This window comes from Athene noctua, chromosome 15 (genome assembly GCF_965140245.1).
Source record: "Athene noctua chromosome 15, bAthNoc1.hap1.1, whole genome shotgun sequence".
Lineage (NCBI taxonomy): Eukaryota > Metazoa > Chordata > Aves > Strigiformes > Strigidae > Athene > Athene noctua.
In genome coordinates this window covers 3,942,631-3,965,257 of record NC_134051.1, presented here as the reverse complement: position 1 = coordinate 3,965,257, position 22,627 = coordinate 3,942,631, and the positions used below count along the sequence as shown (strand labels likewise).

The window sequence follows — 22,627 nt, the reverse complement described above, 5'->3', positions numbered from 1 at the left end:
TCCTGATGCTACGTTCCAGGCAGCAAGCCCAGAACAGCTTTCCTGCTGATGCTAAAATTATGAATCAGGAATGCGGAAATGAAGTAAGGCTAGAAACCTCCTGGCTGCACCATCCTCTGTGCAAAGCAAACAGACTGGTCTGAAGACAGGTCCAAGTGGGCATGTGCTCCTGTTGGAGAACATACCAGAACACTCTCTCCTACTAAGGAAGCCAGCTAGGCTGAACTCCACAGATGTGACGAGCGTCTTAAGTATGGGTGAGGGATGTGTCACCCATGCAATGGATGTATTTGCTCTGCATGGTTACACTCTGTCTGTGCTCATATAAAGCACAAACCTCTCCCACTGGCAATCCAACTCTTCGGCAACACTTTTATTTGCTCAGGAAAACTATAATGGAATCAAACTAAATCTGAAAAACTGATCATACTGGTTTTGCTGGTAGTAACTGAGTTTCAACAACAGCATCAAAACAGTTTCTGTATTGCTAAAGGCCTCTGGTTTAATAGACTCAGAAGCTTATAAAACGTGGTTTTCCTGCTAAGGATTTCTTTTTTTTAATACCCCCAAAGAATATCTAGAGTTTCTGTAACAAGTAGCTGGGATGCTTAAGTTTAGTAAATTCCCACCTCACAGAAATGACTCCTTTTAGAAGTCTCTTAGGAATATATTAATATGAAATGAATATGAAAGTGCTTTCTCAAGGCATCAAAATTTATCTGGCATCAAAAGCTACCAGCTTTCATAGCATGATTATTTATTATCAAACAAAGATAGTAAGTTTCACCAGATAAAGTAGGTGACCATGCTAAGAAGTTCAATTAGCGTTTTTTTTATACGCACTTCAATTGAAGAAAAGTGATTATACATCCATGGAGAATTACATATCCACTGGTGCATCTGGGGTAAGATGTGATCTACAGAACACTAGTAGCTTGATACAAACGTCATCTGTGACTTACTCATCTGTATTCTTCACCCAGTCACCATAGAGAGCACAGATTTTCAAGCTAGATCCTCAGACATGTGTTCCCACAATTGAGTATTTTCTATACTAAACCTTTTAAAAGCTCACATTAGCAGCAAAAAATGTGCTCATCTTCCCTCACTGCATTCCACATCATCAACCAGGCTTTTATGCCAGATGAGAGAATTTAGTGCAAGTCAGCCAGTCCTTGCAAGAAGTCTCTCTTCCACTGCAAAGCACGGCATGGAGAGGAAGGTGTCAGAGGAGGAACAGCTCCGTCCAGCACCACTCAAAGTAGCTGGGTGTTGAGCCTGCAGGAAGCACCAGGCAACTCTGTCTCTCCTGGGCTGCAGAGTTTCCTCTTGGATAGTGTGGGCATTAAAGCAGAGTACTGCCTAATGTGGTGCAGCTGCATCCCTAGTTCCTACCCCCAAATACTCCTAGTGCTGTAACATAACTCTTTAACCTGGTTATCTTTATATAAACTATGCACAAATTGGCCTTATGTTACCTGTTTTTTAAATCATCTCTCTCACAGGTAGGACAAGTAGTGAAATGAAATCAATGAAATAGCACCTCGTGTGCTCATCTCACCTGTGCCCATGATGATTCCTGAATGACTGTGAACCTTAAGCACCTCTTTGTTTCTATGGAAAGGAATGGGAAATACTCCATACTTCTACGAATTCCACAAATGCATTAGCTTCTTTTTTACAGTGACAAATTTTTTAAAAAGTGAAAAAAATGGGTTGTCCTTACTCTTTTACAGCTGCTCACCAGGAGGCCCTTCTCTTTGGATGGAGGTACAAAGCCACTATGTGGAGCATCACTGGAAGTCACTTCTTTTCCTCAAAGAAGAAAATGCACATCACAAATCACATACAACTTCTCTGTGAGACACAGTGATGTAAGAACTCCTAACAGGATCCTTGCCATGACAGCTCCCCGAGACAGCTGCTATAACCAGCCTGACTGAGCTCAGCCTCTCCCTCGGGCCTTCACTGGAGGTTTGGCTCAGGTTGTGACAGGCAGTGGGTACCTCAGTACTGCTCAGCCATGAGCAGCACCATTTACTGCAGACCCGTGTGTGCCATAATCATCCTGGGACTGCGCAGAGGAGCGTGCTTCTCTGCTTTCACGTCTCAGTTCTCCTCCAGTGGGAGAAAACTATGACACAGAGTGGGATGGGACACGCCATGGTCTCATCCTAGCAGACAGGCAGAATGTACCTGGGATCTGCATTTCAACTTAAGACAAAATGCTGTGGGTCCTTGTGGCTCAGAGGCAGCCAGTGAAATGAGTTTCGCACAGCCTGACCCCCGTGGTAGGCCCCAGAGTGCACAGAACAGGATGCAGGACAAGAGAAAGAACTGATGTCTTCAGAAATGGCTTCTGGTGCATCTGTGTCTGCACAGTTTTTCTCCACCTATCTCATTTACACACACAATATACATTTATGCGTGGAAGTGATTCCCCTCACCCAGGAAGTTCACCTTCACTGAAATCCCAGGAGTACTTTTACAGGACCAGGAATCATTTGCTGCAGTTTAGCAGGGGAAGTGAGGAATATTATACCCAAGTGAAAATGCAGACAGGTGAATTTAGCAACCATGTTCTCTTTCACAGGTGAACAGGAGACACACAACACATTCTGCAGAACAGCCAGGCCATTTTAAGGGATAACACTGACCTTGAAATGTGCAGTTGTGCACCACATGCAGCTATGACTGGGGACATTAGAGTTGCCCATAGAGGAATTCTAGGTGGCGTAATTTTTCAACTCTGTATAAGTGCAGATAAACTTCAGGTTTGTGTAATTGATGTACCAAAATAAAATCATCCCTCTTGCACACGTCTCTCACCCAATTGTCTCAAGAGCTGAAAAGACAGTGCATATAACAGAAAGACTGTCCAAACAGCAGGGATGAGGAATTTGTCCCAGCTGTTGAACATGTCCAGGCTCCCTCCTGGCAGAAAATACTTTGATATCTTTAAAGGAATTTTAAAATAAAATTTAGTATCTGCTGTCCAGGAGTTCTCTTAAATGCTGGGATTTATGAACCATTTCAGAAATGTCTGTCTTGACTGTATCTAAAGCATACTGCAGAAAAATGTCTCCCTGCAGTATCACCTCTTGGATCAACAACAACATTCTGTGGGTGCTGTCACAGCTCTCCTAACTTATCACACCCAAGTCTGACTCTGAGGCACCAAGGACAGGGCTCACAAAGCTGCCAGAACTTACCTGCCTGCTCTGCTGCCTGAACGTGGTCAACATCAAGGTTCCACTGAGTAAGGGTAAGTCCTTCCCTGGCCAGCTCCACTAGGTCCTGCAGAGTCTGGACATCCTTCTGGCTGTGAGATAAAAACTGCCCATCTCCTTCACAGCCAGACTTGGATTCATCAGAAGGTTGGCCTGCAACCTCTGTGCAAGTGGGCTCATGAGAACTGAGGTCAGGCTGAATTTTCTGGGATGCTTTTGGCTGATCAGATTCCACAGATGGCAGAAGGTTCTCTGGTTTATGATTCTGATCAAAAAGGGAGGAAGGAAAGACACAATAAATTAGGTCTCGTTTTATGTATTTGTAGAGTTCAGAGTACAGTCTCTACTTCATACTTGTGAAACATCTAGTAAAGGATTACAGAGCATTCCCCAGGTTTGGGGGCTTCTGAGACAAAAGGTCTCTGCAGTTTTTTGAAGGACTCCAGACATAAAACAGCTCTGAACAGAAGAAAGGAAACTACAACAGAAAATGCAGAAAAGGTGGTTTCTCCAGGAGCATGTCTGTGCAGGCAATTGCCAAGAAGGGACAAAGGATGGTGGAAATGCTCCCACTCCAACATCTAAATATTTCACTGTAGCTGGAGCGCCTGGCAACAGTCACAGCTGAAGCTCTCCAGGTGCTTCTGTTCTGAGTTCTGAAATGCTTTTGCAGTTACATGTAACTAAATCAAACTTTCACCTTAGAGCTGATATTTTCCAGGTTTGGTCTCTGTTTCCCAATAAAAATAGTTGTGTTTGTTTATTTCTAAGTAAAAATGGTTTAGCCATTTCTGTGAATGGAAAGAATCAGAGGGAAAACACACCCTTGCCAGGATTTTAACAGCCTTTCTACTTTTTATTTTTAAACCTCTCTGGCACTTTTAAGTTTGAACGAAAGGTCAAAAATCTTCATAGAATGGAGTCCCTCCACTACAGCCCTAGCCTGCAATAAGTGTGAAAAAATCTGGTCTTTGAGTAGGAAGAAGCATTAAATAAAGCACCTATATACGCACAATAGTTTTTGAACAGCAGCACCAAATAATTCTTCAAGGAAAGAATGAGGGAAGGAAGAGAAGTGACATCCTTCTTCTCGGAGAGCAAGTATGTCATAAGATGAGAGACTATAAGAGCTTTGTCTATTTCTGCAGGCACTTTTTATAAAAATACAGAGCATTGAAAGAGGCAGAAGATCTAGGTGGAAACAGGAATGAAATAGTGGAACTGAAAGCTGGATCAAAGCTCATATGCACCAAGAGGCAGCGGGATGCACAAGGAAAGCCTGAAGAGCAAATGATTGACTTTACGACTTTAGGCACTCCCAACTTCTCCTCCGTGCCAGACAAATATCAGTTCTCAGTTTAAACTTTTCACCCAGATCCTTCCTGAGTGCAGTACATGGGCAAAGCTCATACTAGAACTGATCAAAGAAAAGTGCCAAGAAGGAAAACAAGAGTCAGGCTGCCGTAATCAGGGACAAACTAGTGGCAAAATGAGCAGTATGGGATCCCTTTACTCAGTACTCTCTGTTCCCATCAGTTTTATTTTTTGAAAGCTCAAGGAATATCATTGTAACATGAGCCTCAGTCTCCTCTCCAAAAGGGAGAAATGAAAGTTCAAAATCATAAAACTTAACTGTGTAAGACCAGGGGACAAGAGGGCATGAGCAGTGAGTATGCAGAAGCAGAGGATCACTTATTTAAATACCAAATGAGGAAACAGAAGGGTTACAGGGCAAGTGAACTATGGCACACAAATATCAGAGCAAGGACAAAAGAGCATCCCACCTGCACAGGCTTCCAGGGTACAATTGGAGGGGTTAATGCAGCAGCGTAGAATGATTCCAGGTCGTAGTGTCCTGTCAGAGCACTGATATTCCATAAAAAGCACTCCTTGGTTTTGGACAACGGCAAGAGCCAGGTTGCTTTCCCAGATTCATCCTCCAAAATCCTACTTGTGGGAAGCTGAGGGGTGGGAGGGAATTCCACTTCTTCTGCAAGCAGCATAGCTACTCGCTCTTGGATCCTTTTGCGGGCCTTTTCCGGGTCCTGAAGCAGTAATGGTGGAGGTGCAGTTGGGCCTCTTTTACGCCGTTTTTTCTCTTTAAAAAGAAAAGGAAGAGGAACTCAAATAAATAAACAGCTGCACACATAGGGCAGAGGAACTCAGCATGCCAGCTCCTTCAAGTGCTGTAGTCAGTGATGATCAAAAGGCAGGTACCAGCTGAACACAACTCTTCAGATTTCTGCAGGTAGTCTGAAGCCTCATATCACCCTTATGGGAGAAATGAACTCCAGAAAAAGCTGACTACTGCTTGTGCCACTCTGCTGCCTGTTGGGAGCTGTCACATCTCTACAAAATCTGATCATTATGGAAGCAACCAATATCCATGCAGTCTCCTTCTCAGACCCATGGAAGAGTGCCTGTATGGCAGTGCTTCACAAAAAAGGAAGAGAAAACCACCAACAAATCCATGAAGGACTCCTTTTCTAGTGTACTGGTCACTGATGATATCAAACCACAGCTCACACAAACACTGAGCAGCTTTCATCTGGAAATTCTGTGTCTTACTACCTTTGCCTTACTAATGCCCAACCCCAAATCCAACTGAGAGTACTTGTTGGCAGGAGGAGACCTGACCAGGGTCATAAAGAGTAAAATCTCCCTTTCTACACAGCACTCAATGTTCTCCTCTGGCAGTTGTCTTCCTTCCCAAACCTTTCTGCACACTGAAATCGTGAAGCACATGCTCAAGAGCATGTAGTATACACATCTGTCCACCACAGAAAGAAAACAGAGATAAGAGATAAGGCTGAAAAAGCTGCATTAATTCAGGTTGCAACAGGATGAATAGAAAAAAAAATCTACTGCAGGAGAAATAACAATACTCTTTACATGTTATTTCTTGTCACTTCCATGGTTTACAAAAAACAACAGCTTATCTTAAGAATATTTTACAGATTCAGAATAATGAATCACAGGAAAAAAGCACAGGATTCCTAAGGGATTTCACTGAAACCCATGGGCATCCTGAAGCCTTTCTTGACTGTGTGTGGATAGTACATATTGTTGAAGCTCTGACAGCTTAAATAAAACAAAACCAGGGCTGTCATCCCTCCTATACCCACAGGAAAGTTTTAGTGAAGATCAGGTTGTCTTACATTACTCTCCAATAACACAGCCTGTGACACTAACTCGCTTTAACACACACCTGATCCTGGCTTCCATTTGATGGGGAAAACAGCCACTGGTTTCACATTTGTGACTGATTTTGCTTGTTCCTGCTTTTCTTGCTCCAACAGAGATCGTGACATTGCCATAGCAACCAGCAAATCTTCATCCTTAGTCTCCATTTTGGCCCTCTTCTGTATTTTCTTTGAGTCCTCTTTGGAGGAGCCTTTTCGCTTTGACCTGTTTGGTTGATTGCTGAAATACAAGAATGCAGCAAGAAACCGAAGTTAATGTGACTGGATTGGAGACAAGAAACACTGAGCACTCCAGACCAGCTGCAATACTTGCTCAGAGAGATTCCTGTATCAAAGATAATGAAAAACTATTCAGTACCTTCTTCCCTAGCAGGGAGCAAAGGGTTCTTATTATCCATGGAATTTAGGGCAATTCAGAGAGTCTTATTTTGAAAAGGTAAGCACAAGACCACAGCACTTCTGTAAACATCTGCTATCTCTACCTTGAATGCTTTTTTGTACCAAAGGGGAAAAAACCAAGTTGAAGCAGGGCAAAACCAAGATGACCAGAAAATGCTTTCCCACTCTTCTGCTTCCACAGGGAACAGGCAACGGTCCTTCCTCAGTACAAAGGGACTTACCAGCCCTTCTACAAATTCAGTCAGGCACCACTTGCTGTACTGTGAAGATTCTGCTCAAATCCAAGACAGCAGATGCAGCTCTATACTGAGCACATTTCAAAACATCACGTCTGTTTCCTCTTTGGCTTGGGATGTAAAGCACATACATCCAGGACAGCCACAACCCGAATAGTTGAGGCATTGGCACGACAGATGAGGAGAGACTGTATACTCGTACTATGTGGTTTGCTTAATAAGCTCAAACACACCATTCAGCTTTACTGCATAATTGCCTCATAGAGCACAAGTAATTCTGACAAACCAGCGAAAGATTATTTGTTCCCCATTTTGCTCCTGCCTGCTAACTTTTAAAGTCATCCACCACCTGACCACTTCTGAAGGAAAGCAAGATGATTTCTCCAACTAACTACCACATTCTCCTCATGTGGTACTGGGTCATGGCTCTACTTGACCTTCTCTGGACTTGAGGCCCACCCAGCACGTGAGCCTGCCTTGTTTCTACCCTTCATCCCCAGGAGTACAGGTTCAATGTCTCTCAGGCCAAAGAAAGTAACCAGCATCTTTTATCTTTACCAGCTTACCTGGGACACTGAAGAGGTGCATCACCAAGTGTGGATACCTGCAACTGCACCGCCTGAAGAAGCAGCTTAGGAGGAACATCCATCTCGACAGCACAGCGTTTCAAGTGACTGATTCGGCTCTGTGAGGTCTGGAACTGCTTCCCGCAGATGGGACATTCAGGGACCAGTGGTCTGCTGGAGGCTGACATCTGCGCTTCTTCCATCTCATCCAGACACCTGTGAGATGATGGCAAAATTTACCTCTAAAGACTTTAAAACTATGCATGCTAAGATTTAAACCGTATTAAAGAAAAGGAAGCACAGTCATCTCTAATATCTGTAACAGCCAGAAACATCCCCGGAAGAAACAAGAATTACATGCCCACTGCTGTGATTAATATGACATGTAACAGTTACATGGAGATTATGGCCTCAGAAGCATATTAAAAACATGTTGCTCAGAAGCAAGTGCAAGTAATAACCTTCTTCAATTAACCTTCCTCAATAGGTGTTCATCACCTAATCCCTCTTTCTGCATTCATTCTAACATTCCAGCTAATTTATGAACCACTGCTAAAAAAATGAATCACCCTACCAGAGAAATGGTAAATTTTCCTCACCCAAAACTTAACTGCTTCTTGTCTCTCATACTGCTTTTGCAGGCATGACCACATGCAGTGTCAAGAACACAAGGGTTTTCAAGTCAGGTATCTCCCTTGACAAGGACAGTGGTTTATGTCACAGAAAAGGGAGCAGCTGAAATCAACACTGCACTCAGGAGCACAGGATGATGATCTTCTAATAATTTCTGGTGGGCCAAAACTATGTAAAAAATTTAAATCATTCTTTTTCTGTCCTCTCCAAAGAGATTCAGGATGTGAAATCCTGGATCTGCAGTACCTATTATAAAAATCACTCTCTAATTAGGTAATGACACACACTACCTACGTACACAGGACTGTGTTAAGAGACCATTCATCTGATGCACTAGGACTGGTGATTACTAGTTTGCCTGTGCATCTATCCATCTACAGCTTTACCTCTTGTGATGATTCAGGGCCCTCTACAACTGCCTGACAGGAGGGTGCAGAGAAGGGGGGATGAGCCTCTTTAACCAAGTAATAAGTGATAGGACAGAGGGAATGGCCTCAAATTGCACCAGGGAAGGTTTAGACTGGATATTCGGAGGCATTTCTGTGCAGAAGGGGCTGTTGGGCGTTGGAATGGGCTGCCCAGGGCAGGGGGGGAGTCCCCATCCCTGGAGAGGTTGAAGAGTTGGGTTGACCCAGCACTGAGGGATCTGGTGGAGTTGGGTTGATGGTTGGACTGGATGATCTTCAAGGTCTTTTCCAACCTAGACAATTCTGTGATTCTGCGAAGACTACAAAAAAAAAATCCATTGCTTATATAACCTTGTAATCTTATCATATGATTACATGCTTAATATTTCAGAAAGCAGACTTAATTTCCAAAAACCATTTCTGACACACTGTCACTGTTTTACAACCTCTATTCTCTCAAGCACCAGTAAATACCTGAAGCCAGAAACAGCAATAACACCTCTAAAGCTGCAGGTGCAGACAACCCTAATGAATGTGAGCTACTCAATAACATGACGTAAGACTGGACAAATGAAATCAATTTTGCCTTCTGAAAGTGCTCAAATTAAGAAATTGCAATCATTCAAATGTGCTGTTTCTGATACTTTCTCAACAGACAAGCATAGACTTTTAAATTACAAAGACCTATCTGTACATAAAATATTAACAGTACTTGATATTTACCACTAAGGGGGCTGTTAAGGGCACTAATTTCAGCTGAGTCATCTTTCTGAATAGCATCACCTTTCCCCCTGCACATAGCTCAGATACACACTGAAATACCAGATGTTCTTACGTAAACAATTTTTAGCAAAATAGGGCAAACATTACTTTGTCGGCTGAAATCGGTAAATCTCAAAATCTGCAGCAGTGGGTCCTCATTAATTTTGATAGCCCCTTTACAATCTGCTGCTGAAAGCAGCACTGGCCTTACCATGCACATGCAGAAGCCCTGCAGGACAAGACAATCGGCCTCTGCTCTGAGATCAAGCCGACTTGTTAATTCAAGCCATAAAGGTCAATGCCACCATGCAGATTCCCCTGCTGCCATGTTCTTTAATGGCTGAGTGAGGAGCCGATGAGGTTAAGGGGGAGAGGATCCGTAAAGGACACACCATGTTGGTCTTTCACCTGTTAACATGCTGCTCTCGGCGCGTTGTGTTCATGGCTGAGAGATCCTTCTGGCAGATCTGACAAAAAAACAAGCCTGCATCCTCCAGGCTCGCCAGGGCTTCCTCTTTGGTTTCCTGCTGAAGAGCCAAAGCCAGAGCACCATCATGCTCCATGGATGGAAGGTGGTGAGCATCTGGCAAAGAAGGGAGAGATGACCTAAGACAGAAAACTAAGAATCCTGTATGAAAGGTGGAGCTGTTATATATACTTGTCATTATTAGTTTATTAAATCAGACACATAAAAATTAATTGTAATCTTTCTCTTGCATCTTCCCATCTGATCTGTCCGACGGGAATGTACAAACTGCTCTCTTTAAATGCTACAGGACTGCACTAGCCAAGGAGCAGGAGGTGGCAATTTGTTCACAGTACATCACATGTCAGAGCCAAATGAAGGGTAAATTCTGGCTAAAGTTTCTGGGGAGAACATGGGGTCTTAGACATTACATATTAAAACAGATTTTCACGTGCATATAGAACCAACAGGGCCCTGACTTATAAAGGACCAAACCAGAGTAAAATTGCTGTGAATTCAATCCATCTGCACAGAATGTATTACCTTACAGAGTGCTTGGAGATCTACCAAAGATGGGGGCTACCTAAGAATCTTATTTACCTAACAGCTACCCAACACCATCCTGAGGGAAGGATGACAAAGTTCACTGATCCTGCTGGAATTTCAATCCAAGAAAACAATTATCCCTCTGGAATCTAACATGAAGTTAATTCAGCCTTTGAGAAGAGCTGGGAGAAAAGTCCTTTGACAACAGAGAAAGCAAGTTTTCTCAGCGATCTGGAGTGATTTATTCAGTGCTGCACACTGAGCCACTAGGCTAGCTGGGAAGAAAGCCCAGGAATCTGGACTGCTTCTCACGCAACCACTCTCACCAGCCCACAGCACTCTTTCTGCACATGCAAGAGCTAACAGGAGAAACGTACCATTCTCTCGTGGGTTCTGCTCCTGGATTTCATCAGGGAAATCCCCGCTGGCTACAGACTTTGGCAAACTATCATCTGTGCCGTGTTTTAGCTGCTCAGGTGCCACTCTCTTGAACTGCTGCATTCTCTCCACTACCAGCTCTGCCACCCGCACCTTTGACCCTGCGGGCGGTGGTATCTTTGAGGTGGGTGAAGAGCAGGTCCCTGGCTGTGTAGCAGGATGGAAGGATAATGTAGTCTGGGAACAGCCATTCAGAGTATTTACTAGAAGGGTAGAAAACACCAAAGATTTACCAGTCAGGTAGCTGAGCTGTCCAGAGAGCTGCTGGGAAGCCTTCCCCAACAGCAGCCTAAGCCAGGCTCAGTTTTGCAAGAGCCATTCCTACAGGAAGAACCGAACAATTCATTTAGCTATTACATGATTTGATACTTCATCATCTCAGTAACAGTGTCAGGCTTCTGTGCTACAGTTTAGGTATTTCTATATCCGTTTTAGAGGAAGGAATATTAGGGAAGGCATTGCCTGAAGGTCACTAGCAAGAACAACAAGCAAGGCAGCCCTACACCCTGCTCACCCCAGCGTTCCCACTGCAGAAAGTCCTGTGGTTCCTGCTGTTTTCTGCTCCGATCTCCAAACCCTACCTGTGGCTCAAACTTTCAGGCTCTGAGCTGAAGGAACCCGGAGTTCCCAAAGACAGGTGGTAACAAGCAGGAGGCAGAGGCAATGCCAGACTAACACCTCACCTGCTACTGCTCTGCTTGAGGTATCCTTCCTGTGGATATGGGCAGCGTGCAAGATGGGACCAAAGATCTCACCAGCCCAATATCTTGTCTCTGAGTGCAGCCAGCAACCCATACTTAAGAAAGGGTGATCAGGACAGGACAGGTACAAAATAATCCTTTTCCTGGCTGACCTTATTTATCAGTTTAAGGACTTCCTGCACAGGTGACTGCATTCTGGACATCATGTTTAATAACCACTGAAGGACTAATTCTTTATGAATTAATCCAACACCTTTCTTAACTCGTTCATATTTTTGGCCTTGACAACATCCAGCAGCCACATATTTCACCACATAATGATGCACTATGTGAAAAAGCACCTCAATATATTCTAAGCTTGCTTCTAGATGATTTGAGGGTGCTTTTCAGTTCTGACAGTGCAAAAAGCAGTGAATAATGACTCCTCAACACATCACTTAGTACCAAGGCTTCACCTTACTGAAGGACATCTTTTGCCTGCCTGTAGCACAGAACACACTCCTAAGTTAAAGCCCTAGATAAGCCTAAGTAGCTAAGTGTAGATGAAAACACAAGACGAAAGCCTGCTTCGATCAGTGCTGCTGTATGTCCCCTCCAGGTGGATTTCTGAAGACCTCCACTGAACTACAGAGTCCTTTTTAGTCCTAGCCTATTTTCTGTTTGAAAGACTTTGGTTCACTCACCTGTCAGAGTCCTCTGGCTGCACTCACTGGTCACTGTACTCAGCTGGCTGGCAGGGAGAGGGTTTCTCTTTCCATCCCCTTGCACAGTCTCACCACTACTACAGGCCACAGTGTCAGCATCTTCTTTGTGCACCAATGTTTGTTCCTTTAAACCGAAATCTTGAGACAAGTTTGTTTCCTTCGCTGCTGGTAAGTGATGATGGTTTTGGCTCTTAGCAGCAGCTTTGCCTCTTCTTACTTTGCTTCTTGTTGCAGTGCTCTTTGACCTGTTCTGAGCCCTCTTCGCTGACTCAGCATCCCCAGCTTTTTTCTTTGCTCGACCCAGAAGATTTGCCCACAACTCTTTAAAATCATTGTCCTGTTCATCCATTGGCCTGCAGATTTCAGTAACACTGTGGCCTAATGACACTGTGAGGACTGGAGGGCCAGGGGAGATACCAGAATCAGTTCAGGTTTGCATCATCTGCGACCTGCAATTTTCAGCAATTCTCTTCCACCACCACAGACATCTCCATTCCCCAGACTTCAGTGAGGTCAGCAGAGTAGGAACTGCTTTGCTGTTCTGACAGTTCATTCTTCCATCCTTAATTCACAGCCATTTAGCAGTGCACATTCTCCAAGGACCCCACCTGCTTTTACAAGTTTATTCTTCAGATGTCTCTAGACCATTAAGTCAAGCACCTCAGTTTGTGCAGAGCAGGCATAGGATCTTCACGATATGCTACAGGGCTTCAGAAAGACACTTACTACAGCCCTTAAACAAAGAAATAAAAAAAGGTGGTTATGTAGGATGGTATATGCAGATGTAGTGTGGGACAGGGCTGGTGTAGAACTTCGAAGGAGGAGAGAATTTGTATAAAATAGGAAGATTAAAAAAAGCACGTATTAACCCAAAACACTATCTCTGTAATTGTACTACAGACACGCACAAGCCACATTAGGAATGAAGAGGAAAGCCTTCAAAACAGATATCTGATACTGGGTAGGCTTTGTCCTGGAGCTCAGGATTTGAGACTGTCTTTTTTTTATATGTATTCATACTTACATTTATATAACAGGAGACCAGCAAATGCAGCAGGGGAGGAAAAAAAAGTCCTTCAAACCAAGCAGCTATTCTAGAGTGTAGAATTCTGCTTTGCAACACCACAGCTTAGAAGAAGAGAGCCCAGCCTCATTTTGAGAAGTAAATAAAGGCAGTTTCTGGCATTTCAGAAGGGTTTCTGGGACAAGTCTGACAATAATTCTACAAAACATGTTCATCCTTTCTCTCCTCTGACCTCCATGGCTGCTCACCATCAGGATTAGCTCTCCTGCTAATACTGAACTCTTCCTCTGAGTACTCAATAAACCATGACACTGACCATGTTTCACAAAACACTGTCAAATACACACGGTAAACAGACTAAACAAATGGTATTTTTAAATGAGTTTCTTAATCTTTTCAGCTACAGTAAGAACAGCAGTACTAGCTAGCGATTACTTGGAAGAGCACTGGGTACAATGTCCAGATGTAAATGTCATCAACCCCCAGGCAACATTGAAACTAGATCTCTATTCTTAGACATTTTGATTGTCCTCTTCTTCTTAGTCCTAAGTTCACTACGGTTCTGGCTATTTTACCAGAGGTTTTTATATTGCTCCCAAAACCTATTTCTTTCAAGCCTAAACCGGAGTGTTTCACTTGGAATGGCCGCAGCTGTGGTTTAGTTTCTCCAGTAAAGCTCTGGGCACAGAAAGACTCAAAAAGCAGGAAAAACATATGCGAGATTGTTTTCTCAAATGGCTTGGCTGCAGACATGTGAGGGTAAGGAATGCTGGTTATACACTTCCATGGGTCAGCCTTTCCTATAAGCAATTACAGATGTTAATGGATTTATTTATTTTAAACTCAGGCTCCCAAACCAGCAGAGGATTTTGCTGTGAATCTTGGAGTCATTTCCTGTTAGAGAGAAACTGAAGTTTTATGTAGCCAGTTCATAAATTTAGTTTTCCTTGACAGAATCTTGGTGTAGTTATCACTGTAAATTGACCATTTTCTTCTAAGTAGGAGATGGCATGTGGAGAAAAACAGAACCTCACATCTTCCATGGCTTTAAATAACCTCTCACAGACACATTTGTACTGTCATATTATTTATGGTGAGTTCCTGACATTAAACTTTGAAACAGATCAGCACTTTTGCATTTGCAATCAGTGTTCAGTGCCCCAGGTAGACCAAGTCGGATGTACAAATGATGCAAAACTAACTAAGAACTTATCTGTCTTACTCTTCCCTTTCCAGACTTGTTTTTACAGGCTCTTGCTCTGTTCAACATCTCAGTATTTCTGATGCTGCTGCTATTGGTGTACCTAACAGCCAGCTTTGGCACCAGTTTGTAGAGCTCAAAAAGTAATGGCTTTGAAAATGTTTCTTTCAGTATAGCATTCAATTAATTTTGGAAGATTTTAGGACTCAACAAATCACAAAGCTGATCAAATAAAATAAACAGAAGCACTCACCTATCCACTTAGATGCCAAATCTATAGCACAGCTGTGCCCTTCAAGTAAATGTGGATCAGCAAAACGGTATGAAGCAGGACCAGTAAGAATGAAAGATGGAACCTGGAAAATGGAAGGAAAAGGTTAGATTTAGTGTACTTTTTACTGACTGCTCTTTTTGCTCGAGTTCCAGGTTGCAGGGAGAAGGAGACAGTAATAGCATGTGCTCTAAGGGTGCTGAATTCTGCCACATACATTGACCTGTGTACCTGAAATACTCAGGTGAGTTAGATGTGCTGCTCAGGACCTGCTCAGCTCAGCAGCGTGTGCCCAGCAGCGAGCAGCACTGCACCCCGCTGCAGAGAGAGCCCAGAACCCTTCCGAAGGCAGAACAGGCCAGACAGACGGGATAAAGCCCTGAGGACCCTGCTCTGACCCCATAGCTGACCCTGCTTTAAGCAAGATGCTGGACTAGAGACCTCCTGAGGTCACTTCCAGCCCGAGTTATCCCTATGATCCTACAAATAGTCTGTCCTTGCCTTTTCCACTTGGGACTAATTTTGATTCATGGTGACTTTCTTTAAACCAGAACCAGAACAGCTAGTTCTTACAGAAATCCACCAATGTTACTATCACAAACCTCCACCTTTTGATCTTGTCATTTTTAGGCTCATAGGAATCTAATGAATTGAGTTCTTTGGTTTAACTGAAAAAATCCAGGAGGAGGTATCCCTTTTCATCAGTTCTGTTTGCTTCCTTTGTACTTCACTGACTGTTTTCTGTTGAGACAAGGAGGACAGAAGCTCCAAATCGACTCTCTTTAGACCATTCAGTATTTCATTAAATTATACGTACCACATCCTCCAGTGTCTGTGCTCTAAAAATAAGAGTCCCAGTCTTTTTTCCTAGGAGAATCTTTCCTGGCCCCTACCTATCTCCATTATATCCCCTGAATCTCCTTCACTCTCCTTCAGTGCTTTTTCTGAGATGCATTGACCAGCACTGCAGATAGCAGACTGTTGATGAAGAAGTTTTATATTGTTCACATTTCTTCCCCATCCAGGCCTCACAGATCCTAACATCTTCTTTGCTTTGTTTTGAAAGCATCTGCTTCTTGAGCAAAGGTTTCACCTGAACAGAGATACCCAGGGCTCTTCCAGTATCTGGTATCATTAAGGTGTTCCATATGATTTATCTCTTTTTCCACCTCCATGCTTTACTTTACACTCCTCCACATTGAAGTTCATGATCTTCTGTGTTACCTGCAGCTCAGAGCCTGCTGGCACCACTTCTGATCTCAGCTGAACTGAAAAAGCTGCGTCACTGCTCAGTGGGACCACTGGGCACGCGCCTAGACACATTCAGAACGAGCCCTTGGATGCTCTTTGCTACCTTTCAGCCAGTGTCCTCTTTCAGATCCTCTACCATTCACAATAATTCTTTATCTCTTTTCCTTTTTCAAAGGATTTCTGAGCAAGCTACATTAACCCACTCTATATTTCCTGATTTGTTGACAAATTCAAACCACTCCATTAGACTACTTAGAGGCAGTCTACTGGAGAAACTAGGCTACCATGTTGATAAGATGCTATCAGGTTAAAATATCTCAAATAACTTGATGATCATTTCAACCAGCTTAATAGGTACATATAACATATAACAGACTTACTGCTTTGTAATTAGCTCAATCACAGAATCCTTCTTAAAAAAACCCAAAACAGCAGGTAAAACATCTGCAGGCAAAACACCTTTCAGAGCAGCTTCTCTTTTAACAACTGAAAGCGTCTTTCTCCCAGAAGTCCAACCACTTGACACTATCTCTTCTGAGCTCTCAAATATACAACATCTGGGCCTGCTCACTTGCCACTTTAAACTGTCCATTTGTTCCAGTAACAATTCTCCTGCCATTTGAGTCTCCAAGAATACGTCATCCTTGTGGCTAGAAAGCATAGATCAGTGCTAGGAAGGCCTCAACAACTTGTACCCAGTAGATACCTTCTCCCCTCTCGACCCCCGCAGTGGTGCCTCAGTGCATCTCCTCCTCAGTTACTCATCTTTAAAGAACACCTGACTCTGTACCTTCAGAAAAGGACCTTGGGAGCAATCTCCTGGGTTTCACAAGAAATACTAGGGAAAGTGGGATTATTTAACATTAGAAAGCGAGGCAAAAAGTAACCTGATTTTTTTTTCATACATACCATTTCCTTGTGGTGAAAGTACAAATTACCCCATTGTGCAGACAGATCCTCTCCCCCCATCTCCACCAGGAGACCAGCCTAACAGGCGGCTGCATTCCTAACTGGGTGTAGGAAGGCACAGTGCTGAGTCTGCAGCACCCGTCTCCACCAGGCAGGAAGCATGCAGTGCCAGGCAGAGTGGGCTGCTGCAGGAAGGGTGGCACCTGTCTCAGCAGGAGCACCTTCTCCCACTTCCTCCACCAGCAAGATCAACATAGGAGTGGTCCTGACAGTCCTGTAAGGCTGGCCAGAACCTAACGGAAAGTCAAAGAATGGGATTGAAGTGACTGATATTGATTGCCTCAGCCCTCAGAAATTAGCTAGCTGCCACGGCCTGTATGAACCTAGGCTGCTAACTATAGAGTACTGACAGCGGAGAGGATGATGGGACACACGATGTTGCATTTGCACTGAAGTTTTATCACCCCCTCCCCTTCTCTTTCCGTGAAAGCTGCGGCCTAAGGACCTGAAGGCTGGTAACAAAACTTTCAATCAAGCCAGTCCAAATACTGCAAAGGGAAAGAATTTCTGTAGTGTTTGTTCTGGATACCACACACCAGAAGACGGTCCCTAGGGATTCTTCCAGACCAAATCCTGTAACAAAAAAATCTTCCTACAGGTTCCTGATGGAGAAGAACTACACATCAACAGTATAACTTCTGAAAAAGCATATTATCCTTCATACCTCTAGAGACTCTCATCACGAGAGCCTGTTCTCCCCAGGTTCCTGCACTAACCAGTACCTTTATCACCTACACTACTCTACAACACAACAGTAGACCTGTATAGTACAGGGTCTCGGTGTTTGTAGAAGTGCAAATAAATTAACACTGAGGACAGCAGCATTTGTTCTATAAGGAGAGAACAAACCTAAGTGCAGAATGGGAATTCAAGGTCAGGTACCAACCCTCTTGTCCTGGTCCCTGCCAGCTTTCCTGTGCCAGAAAAGGATAACAAAACCAGACATGGAAAATAGGAAATGACAAAATTAACTCAAAACTATATAAGCAAGGCTAGAAAAATCATAACAAGCAATCTTAGCAATGAGCAATATCGATGTCTACCTGACACGACCCACTTCTATTACCTGATACCATGTCAGAGTACCATGCTCACTTTTCAAGGCTACACCTCCACCTGCGAGTACCTTGTACATACGGCAAAGCACTTCATAGCCAGTAAAAAAAAATCTATCACATTCCAGACACGAATTTTAAATCACTACTTACATGACAAAATGTCCCTCTACCTTTCAAACGCTGTAGAAACTAACCTTACTTTATAAAGCACTTCACCGCAATAGAATATTTTTACTTCATACCTCCTCTGGAAGGATAAAGGGGAAGTGACTATAAAAATAAAAACTAACGGTTGCTCAGGTGCAAATGCTCATGGTTTGTATGCAAACACAGTAGCATTCAAATCAGAAATACAGCTGGTGTTTCAAAAATGCTTATTTGATTTGACTGCAAACAACAAAAAAATATTAACTTAAACAAAAAAATATAATTGAGAATTAAGGACTAAATAAAAACATTTCAGTAGACTCCCCCAAAATCAATGAAGAGTACAATACTTATTAAGACTTAACTTGATTTTCAGAGGAAGAAAAGTCATCATAGTAGTAATAAAAACAATTATGAAAAATAACATCATGGTAAGGGAATTGGATAGCACTGAAGATCAACAATGCATTATATTAAAATGAGAAGGAAGTAGAATTATATAGGATTAATTTCCTGGTCAGAAAAGTTAGGGAGTTTCAAAAAGATCTTTTTGGTGTGCATCAAAACCAAAGAGAAAACCCTACCAAGGCCACTAGATCATTATAAAACAAACCACAGAACTCTTAATACTGAGAATACTAAATAATTTGTATAATATCCACACCATGATGGATGAACGGAGCCCATTCCAACAGTAATCCAAAGTGTACTGAACCACTGAAGTCATTGAAGGTATTTCTGTCAACACAATCAGATCATTTGCAAATAGAAGTCACTGTGATTTTTCAAAAAGTACAATTAGGGAAGTAAACACCCATCCTTCAGACTGAGATCAACGTCAGGCTGTTAAAGAAATGGCTTATATGGGAACTGATGAATAAAGATGGATAATAAAATTAATACCAATCAACACAGTTTTATGAAAACCAAGATCTGTGTTAAACTGATACCTTCGTAATGAGACCTCTGTGTGTTATCAGAGGTGTAATTCTTTTGTAAACCATTAAAGAAGTATCAAGGGACAAAATGATTCATTAAATTAATACAAAATCAATACAACACATTTTAAATTATTAAAATGTAGCTAAATAGGCTTCAAAATGGAACTGCAAACAGCAGTCATTGAGCACATATGTTTCTAGTACCATCCCACAAAGATTAACTCTCTGCTTATCGTGGTTTTCTATTATTTAGACTTAGGAAATGAGTTAGGAGAGACACAAACCATCAGTGATCAAGCTGTCTGATGATGCAGAGAAGGGAACCGTTAGTTAGTGTGATGACAGAGAGGCAGAACAATGCAGACCACTTGGTAAACTAGCATGAATCTCAATACAAAGTCCCTGTTTTGGGACAAGGCCATACTTACAGGATCAGTAATTCTATCCTGGAAAGCAACAACAAAAGAGTCAAGAGTCCGGACAGGTAATCAGAACAACCTCAGGCCCCTGTATGAGTGTGTGGCCATATCGATACATAAGCTGTAACAGTAAAAAGGCTGTATTTCCTTTATAGTTGGTGCTAGTGAAAACTGTGGTGAAATTGTCCCAGTGAACCTGCAGCAGGGCTCATTCAGAAGAGGCTGCATTGCCCACAGGCCATTCAGTGCCGGCGGCACACAGCAGAGGAAAGGTGTTGGTCAAACTTTCTCCTCCGTGGCCAGCACAAAGCCTTGCCCTGCCCATCGCTCCTCCAAACTGACCACCACGGGACCTTACCCCAGGTGTCTGACTCCACTCCGATACTTGTAATTCTCACCACGTCAAAGAATTCTATCTTTTTGTAGATCAAGAATGGAGCAATCAGTGTTACGGACACTTGTGGCAAGAATATCAGCTGAATAATTAATGAAGAAGTGAATATAAAGAGAAGTAAGAACACTTCAAGCCATTTCTTTCCAAGAAGACTATGTTATTCTAAAGGGCCCATTCACTTAAAACAATGTACGTTCTACTGACACTATTTTTTCCCAAAAGTGTATCTTCTGATCTGTGATTATGTTGAAGCTTATCATCATAAAAGCCAAATATAAAGTGAAATTTAACACAGTATCTTGATTTCCCCACATTCTTTAGAACAGAAAGGTGCTTGCTTTGAAAAGGTGACCAAACTGACCATGGGTTTCTATAGGTGATCTAATAATATCTTTTACACTAACATTTCATTAATTTGTAATGAATAACTTGCTCTCTTCTCAGCTAAAATCACATATAAGAGCTACAGTAAAATACACAATGTACTGCTTTGTGGATATGTTGCTTTATGATGTTTCCATCCTATCATATCTGTTCTCCATACACCAGCATCTATCATAAACAGGCTCAGTTTGTTGCTCTGGAAATACTTTTTTTACATTTCTTCCTATTAAAATATCTTCTGTTTTTATTAAATTAGTTCCTTCACCTCCTCAATATCAAAATATATTATTACTTATAGACTTGATGTGAGTGCTCTGGGAAACTCTGGTGTCATACCAATGATCTCAGGGATGCATGAATGTGTAACTTCCATGCACTGCTACAATAACAGCAAGAGGTCAGCTCTGAGACAACGATATCAAATTCCTCTGTGCTTAGCTTTCAGGAAAATTCTTTCTAGAAACTCTGGACAAGGGCCTTGCATACAACTGAGGACCCTGAAACACAGTTTGAGTTTCACTAGCACACAATAACATGTCAAACATCCTATTTAAATTGCTATTTTCTACCATTTGACAGTTTCTTTGGAAAAAATGTGCACTGACAATTGACCCGATGAGAAAACCAAATGCTCAAAAGAACTCCAGGTCTGTTTTCTTCCAAATATAAAGCTTATGAGAAAAATTCTTTCTGCTTCTGTTTCCAGTCTGCCTCTGACACATCCGTATAGTGTAAAGCAATACAATGACTTCTGGCTATCCTGAAAACTGTTTTAATCCAAACAGTAAAATCAAAGGGGAGAGAAGGGACCAGGAGGCAGATGAAGAATAGGATTTTAAGTAGATATGAAAGCAAATCACCCAAGGGCCTTTGTCTGTAGTCAGAACAGACCGCACTCTGTGATTTTTGACAGTTTCTACAGGAGCCAACAGACTTAGTGTCAGTCAGTGCTACTGTCTTTGGGCTTTACTAAACTATTTAGTACAAATAATACATGTTTTTGCCCACCAAATGCTTAATTTTCGCTTTATTTAAAACCAGCATGGTTAAAGGCAGCACCTGTGTATCTGCAGGATGAGGGACAAAGCGTTGTCAGTAGAACTGTTTCCCCTCAAGGCGGGCCCTTACGCTGCTCCTTCTGCCCCTGGAAGAGAAAGATAAAATTCCACATTGCTCCATGAAGCAGCTGACAGACTCCTCAGAACTGCTTTCCCTGACAACATTGCTTGAAAGAAGTTTGCTTTGAGACTGGATGCATTAAGCAAAGTTTTACTTGATCTTCCCAGCAGTCAGTGCATGCTTAAACTCCAACAGGCTTGTACTCGGGCCGTCCACCGAACAACTTTGCTTTATCACTGAATTTTTGCTGTTGGTGCCATCAAGGGTGGAGCTTCACCCCTGCCGAACAGCTGCAGCGAGCAGTGAGCTCCCCATCCGCACCCAACCTGGGGTCCCCTAACGCGTCACCGCCTCGAGGCCACGCTCGGATCTGCCCCAAGGCTGCTGCTCCCCGCCGTGGCTGCGCCAGGGAGGCCTGTGGCGAGCAGGCCCCGCCGTTGGGCGCACCCCGACCCACTGAGGGACGCCCCTCCCGCCCCTCGGGGGGTGACGCCCCGCCACTGCCGTCGCACCCTCGGGGTGACACCGACCCCGGGGTTCGACGCCTCCCCGCCGGCAGGTGGCGCCGCGCCGCGCCGATGGCGCCGGCGTCATGACGTCACACCGCTCGCCCGCCCCCGCCCCCGGCGGCGCGGCGGGCACGGCCGCCGCTCTGGGAGGCGCTGCGCCGCCCGCTCGGCCCGCCGCCCCCCCTCGCCGCCGCTGACCTCTCCGCCGCGGCACGGGCTCCCGCCGCTCCTCGCGCCCCGGCGCCCCGGCGGGGAGCCGCGATGCCCAGCCCGAGCGCATGCGCGGGCGCCAACCGTGTCCCTCGCCCCGCGGCGGGCGGGCTGCGCATGCGTAGGCGGCTGTCAGCGTCCCGCCGGCAGGGTCTGCGCATGCGCACGCAGCGAGGGCCGCACCCTCCCCGCGCAGGCGCGCGGGCTTCCCGCCACGGGTGGCGGTGGTGCGGCCCTGCGCTCCCCGACCCTCGGCGGAGCCCGGCCGCGGCTTGGGAGCGGCGGGCGGAGGCGGCCCGGGGCGCTCCCCGCTCCTCGGCCCGGCAGAGCGGCGGGGAGCCTCCCCCCGGGCAGGCAGCGGCGCTGGGCGGCGCCTCCTGAGGCGAACTCGGCCTGAGGCGGGCGGGCCGGCGGCCACCGGGGGCGGCCGTGCTCCAGG

The 22,627-nt window shown here is 44.1% G+C and overlaps 1 protein-coding gene across 2 annotated transcripts in view; it reads right to left on the bottom strand.

The window, feature by feature from the left end:
• SLX4 (SLX4 structure-specific endonuclease subunit) overlaps positions 1-22,283 on the bottom strand; it is a 31,942-nt gene extending 9,659 nt beyond the window's left edge. The window contains exons 1-11 of one of the 2 annotated variants that reach the window (XM_074918776.1): positions 22,177-22,283; positions 21,410-21,494; positions 14,770-14,872; positions 12,271-13,024; positions 10,826-11,089; positions 9,845-10,019; positions 7,635-7,850; positions 6,439-6,653; positions 5,015-5,328; positions 3,213-3,495; positions 1,727-1,815 (exon numbers count right to left, since the gene is read on the bottom strand). In XM_074918776.1, coding sequence (XP_074774877.1) covers positions 1,727-1,815; positions 3,213-3,495; positions 5,015-5,328; positions 6,439-6,653; positions 7,635-7,850; positions 9,845-10,019; positions 10,826-11,089; positions 12,271-12,640 — 1,926 coding nt within the window. In that variant the 5' untranslated portion in view covers positions 12,641-13,024; positions 14,770-14,872; positions 21,410-21,494; positions 22,177-22,283. The remainder of the gene's footprint in view (positions 1-1,726; positions 1,816-3,212; positions 3,496-5,014; positions 5,329-6,438; positions 6,654-7,634; positions 7,851-9,844; positions 10,020-10,825; positions 11,090-12,270; positions 13,025-14,769; positions 14,873-21,409; positions 21,495-22,176) is intronic. The other variant, XM_074918777.1, reaches the window with a different exon arrangement.
• Between the last annotated feature and the right edge of the window lie 344 nt (positions 22,284-22,627).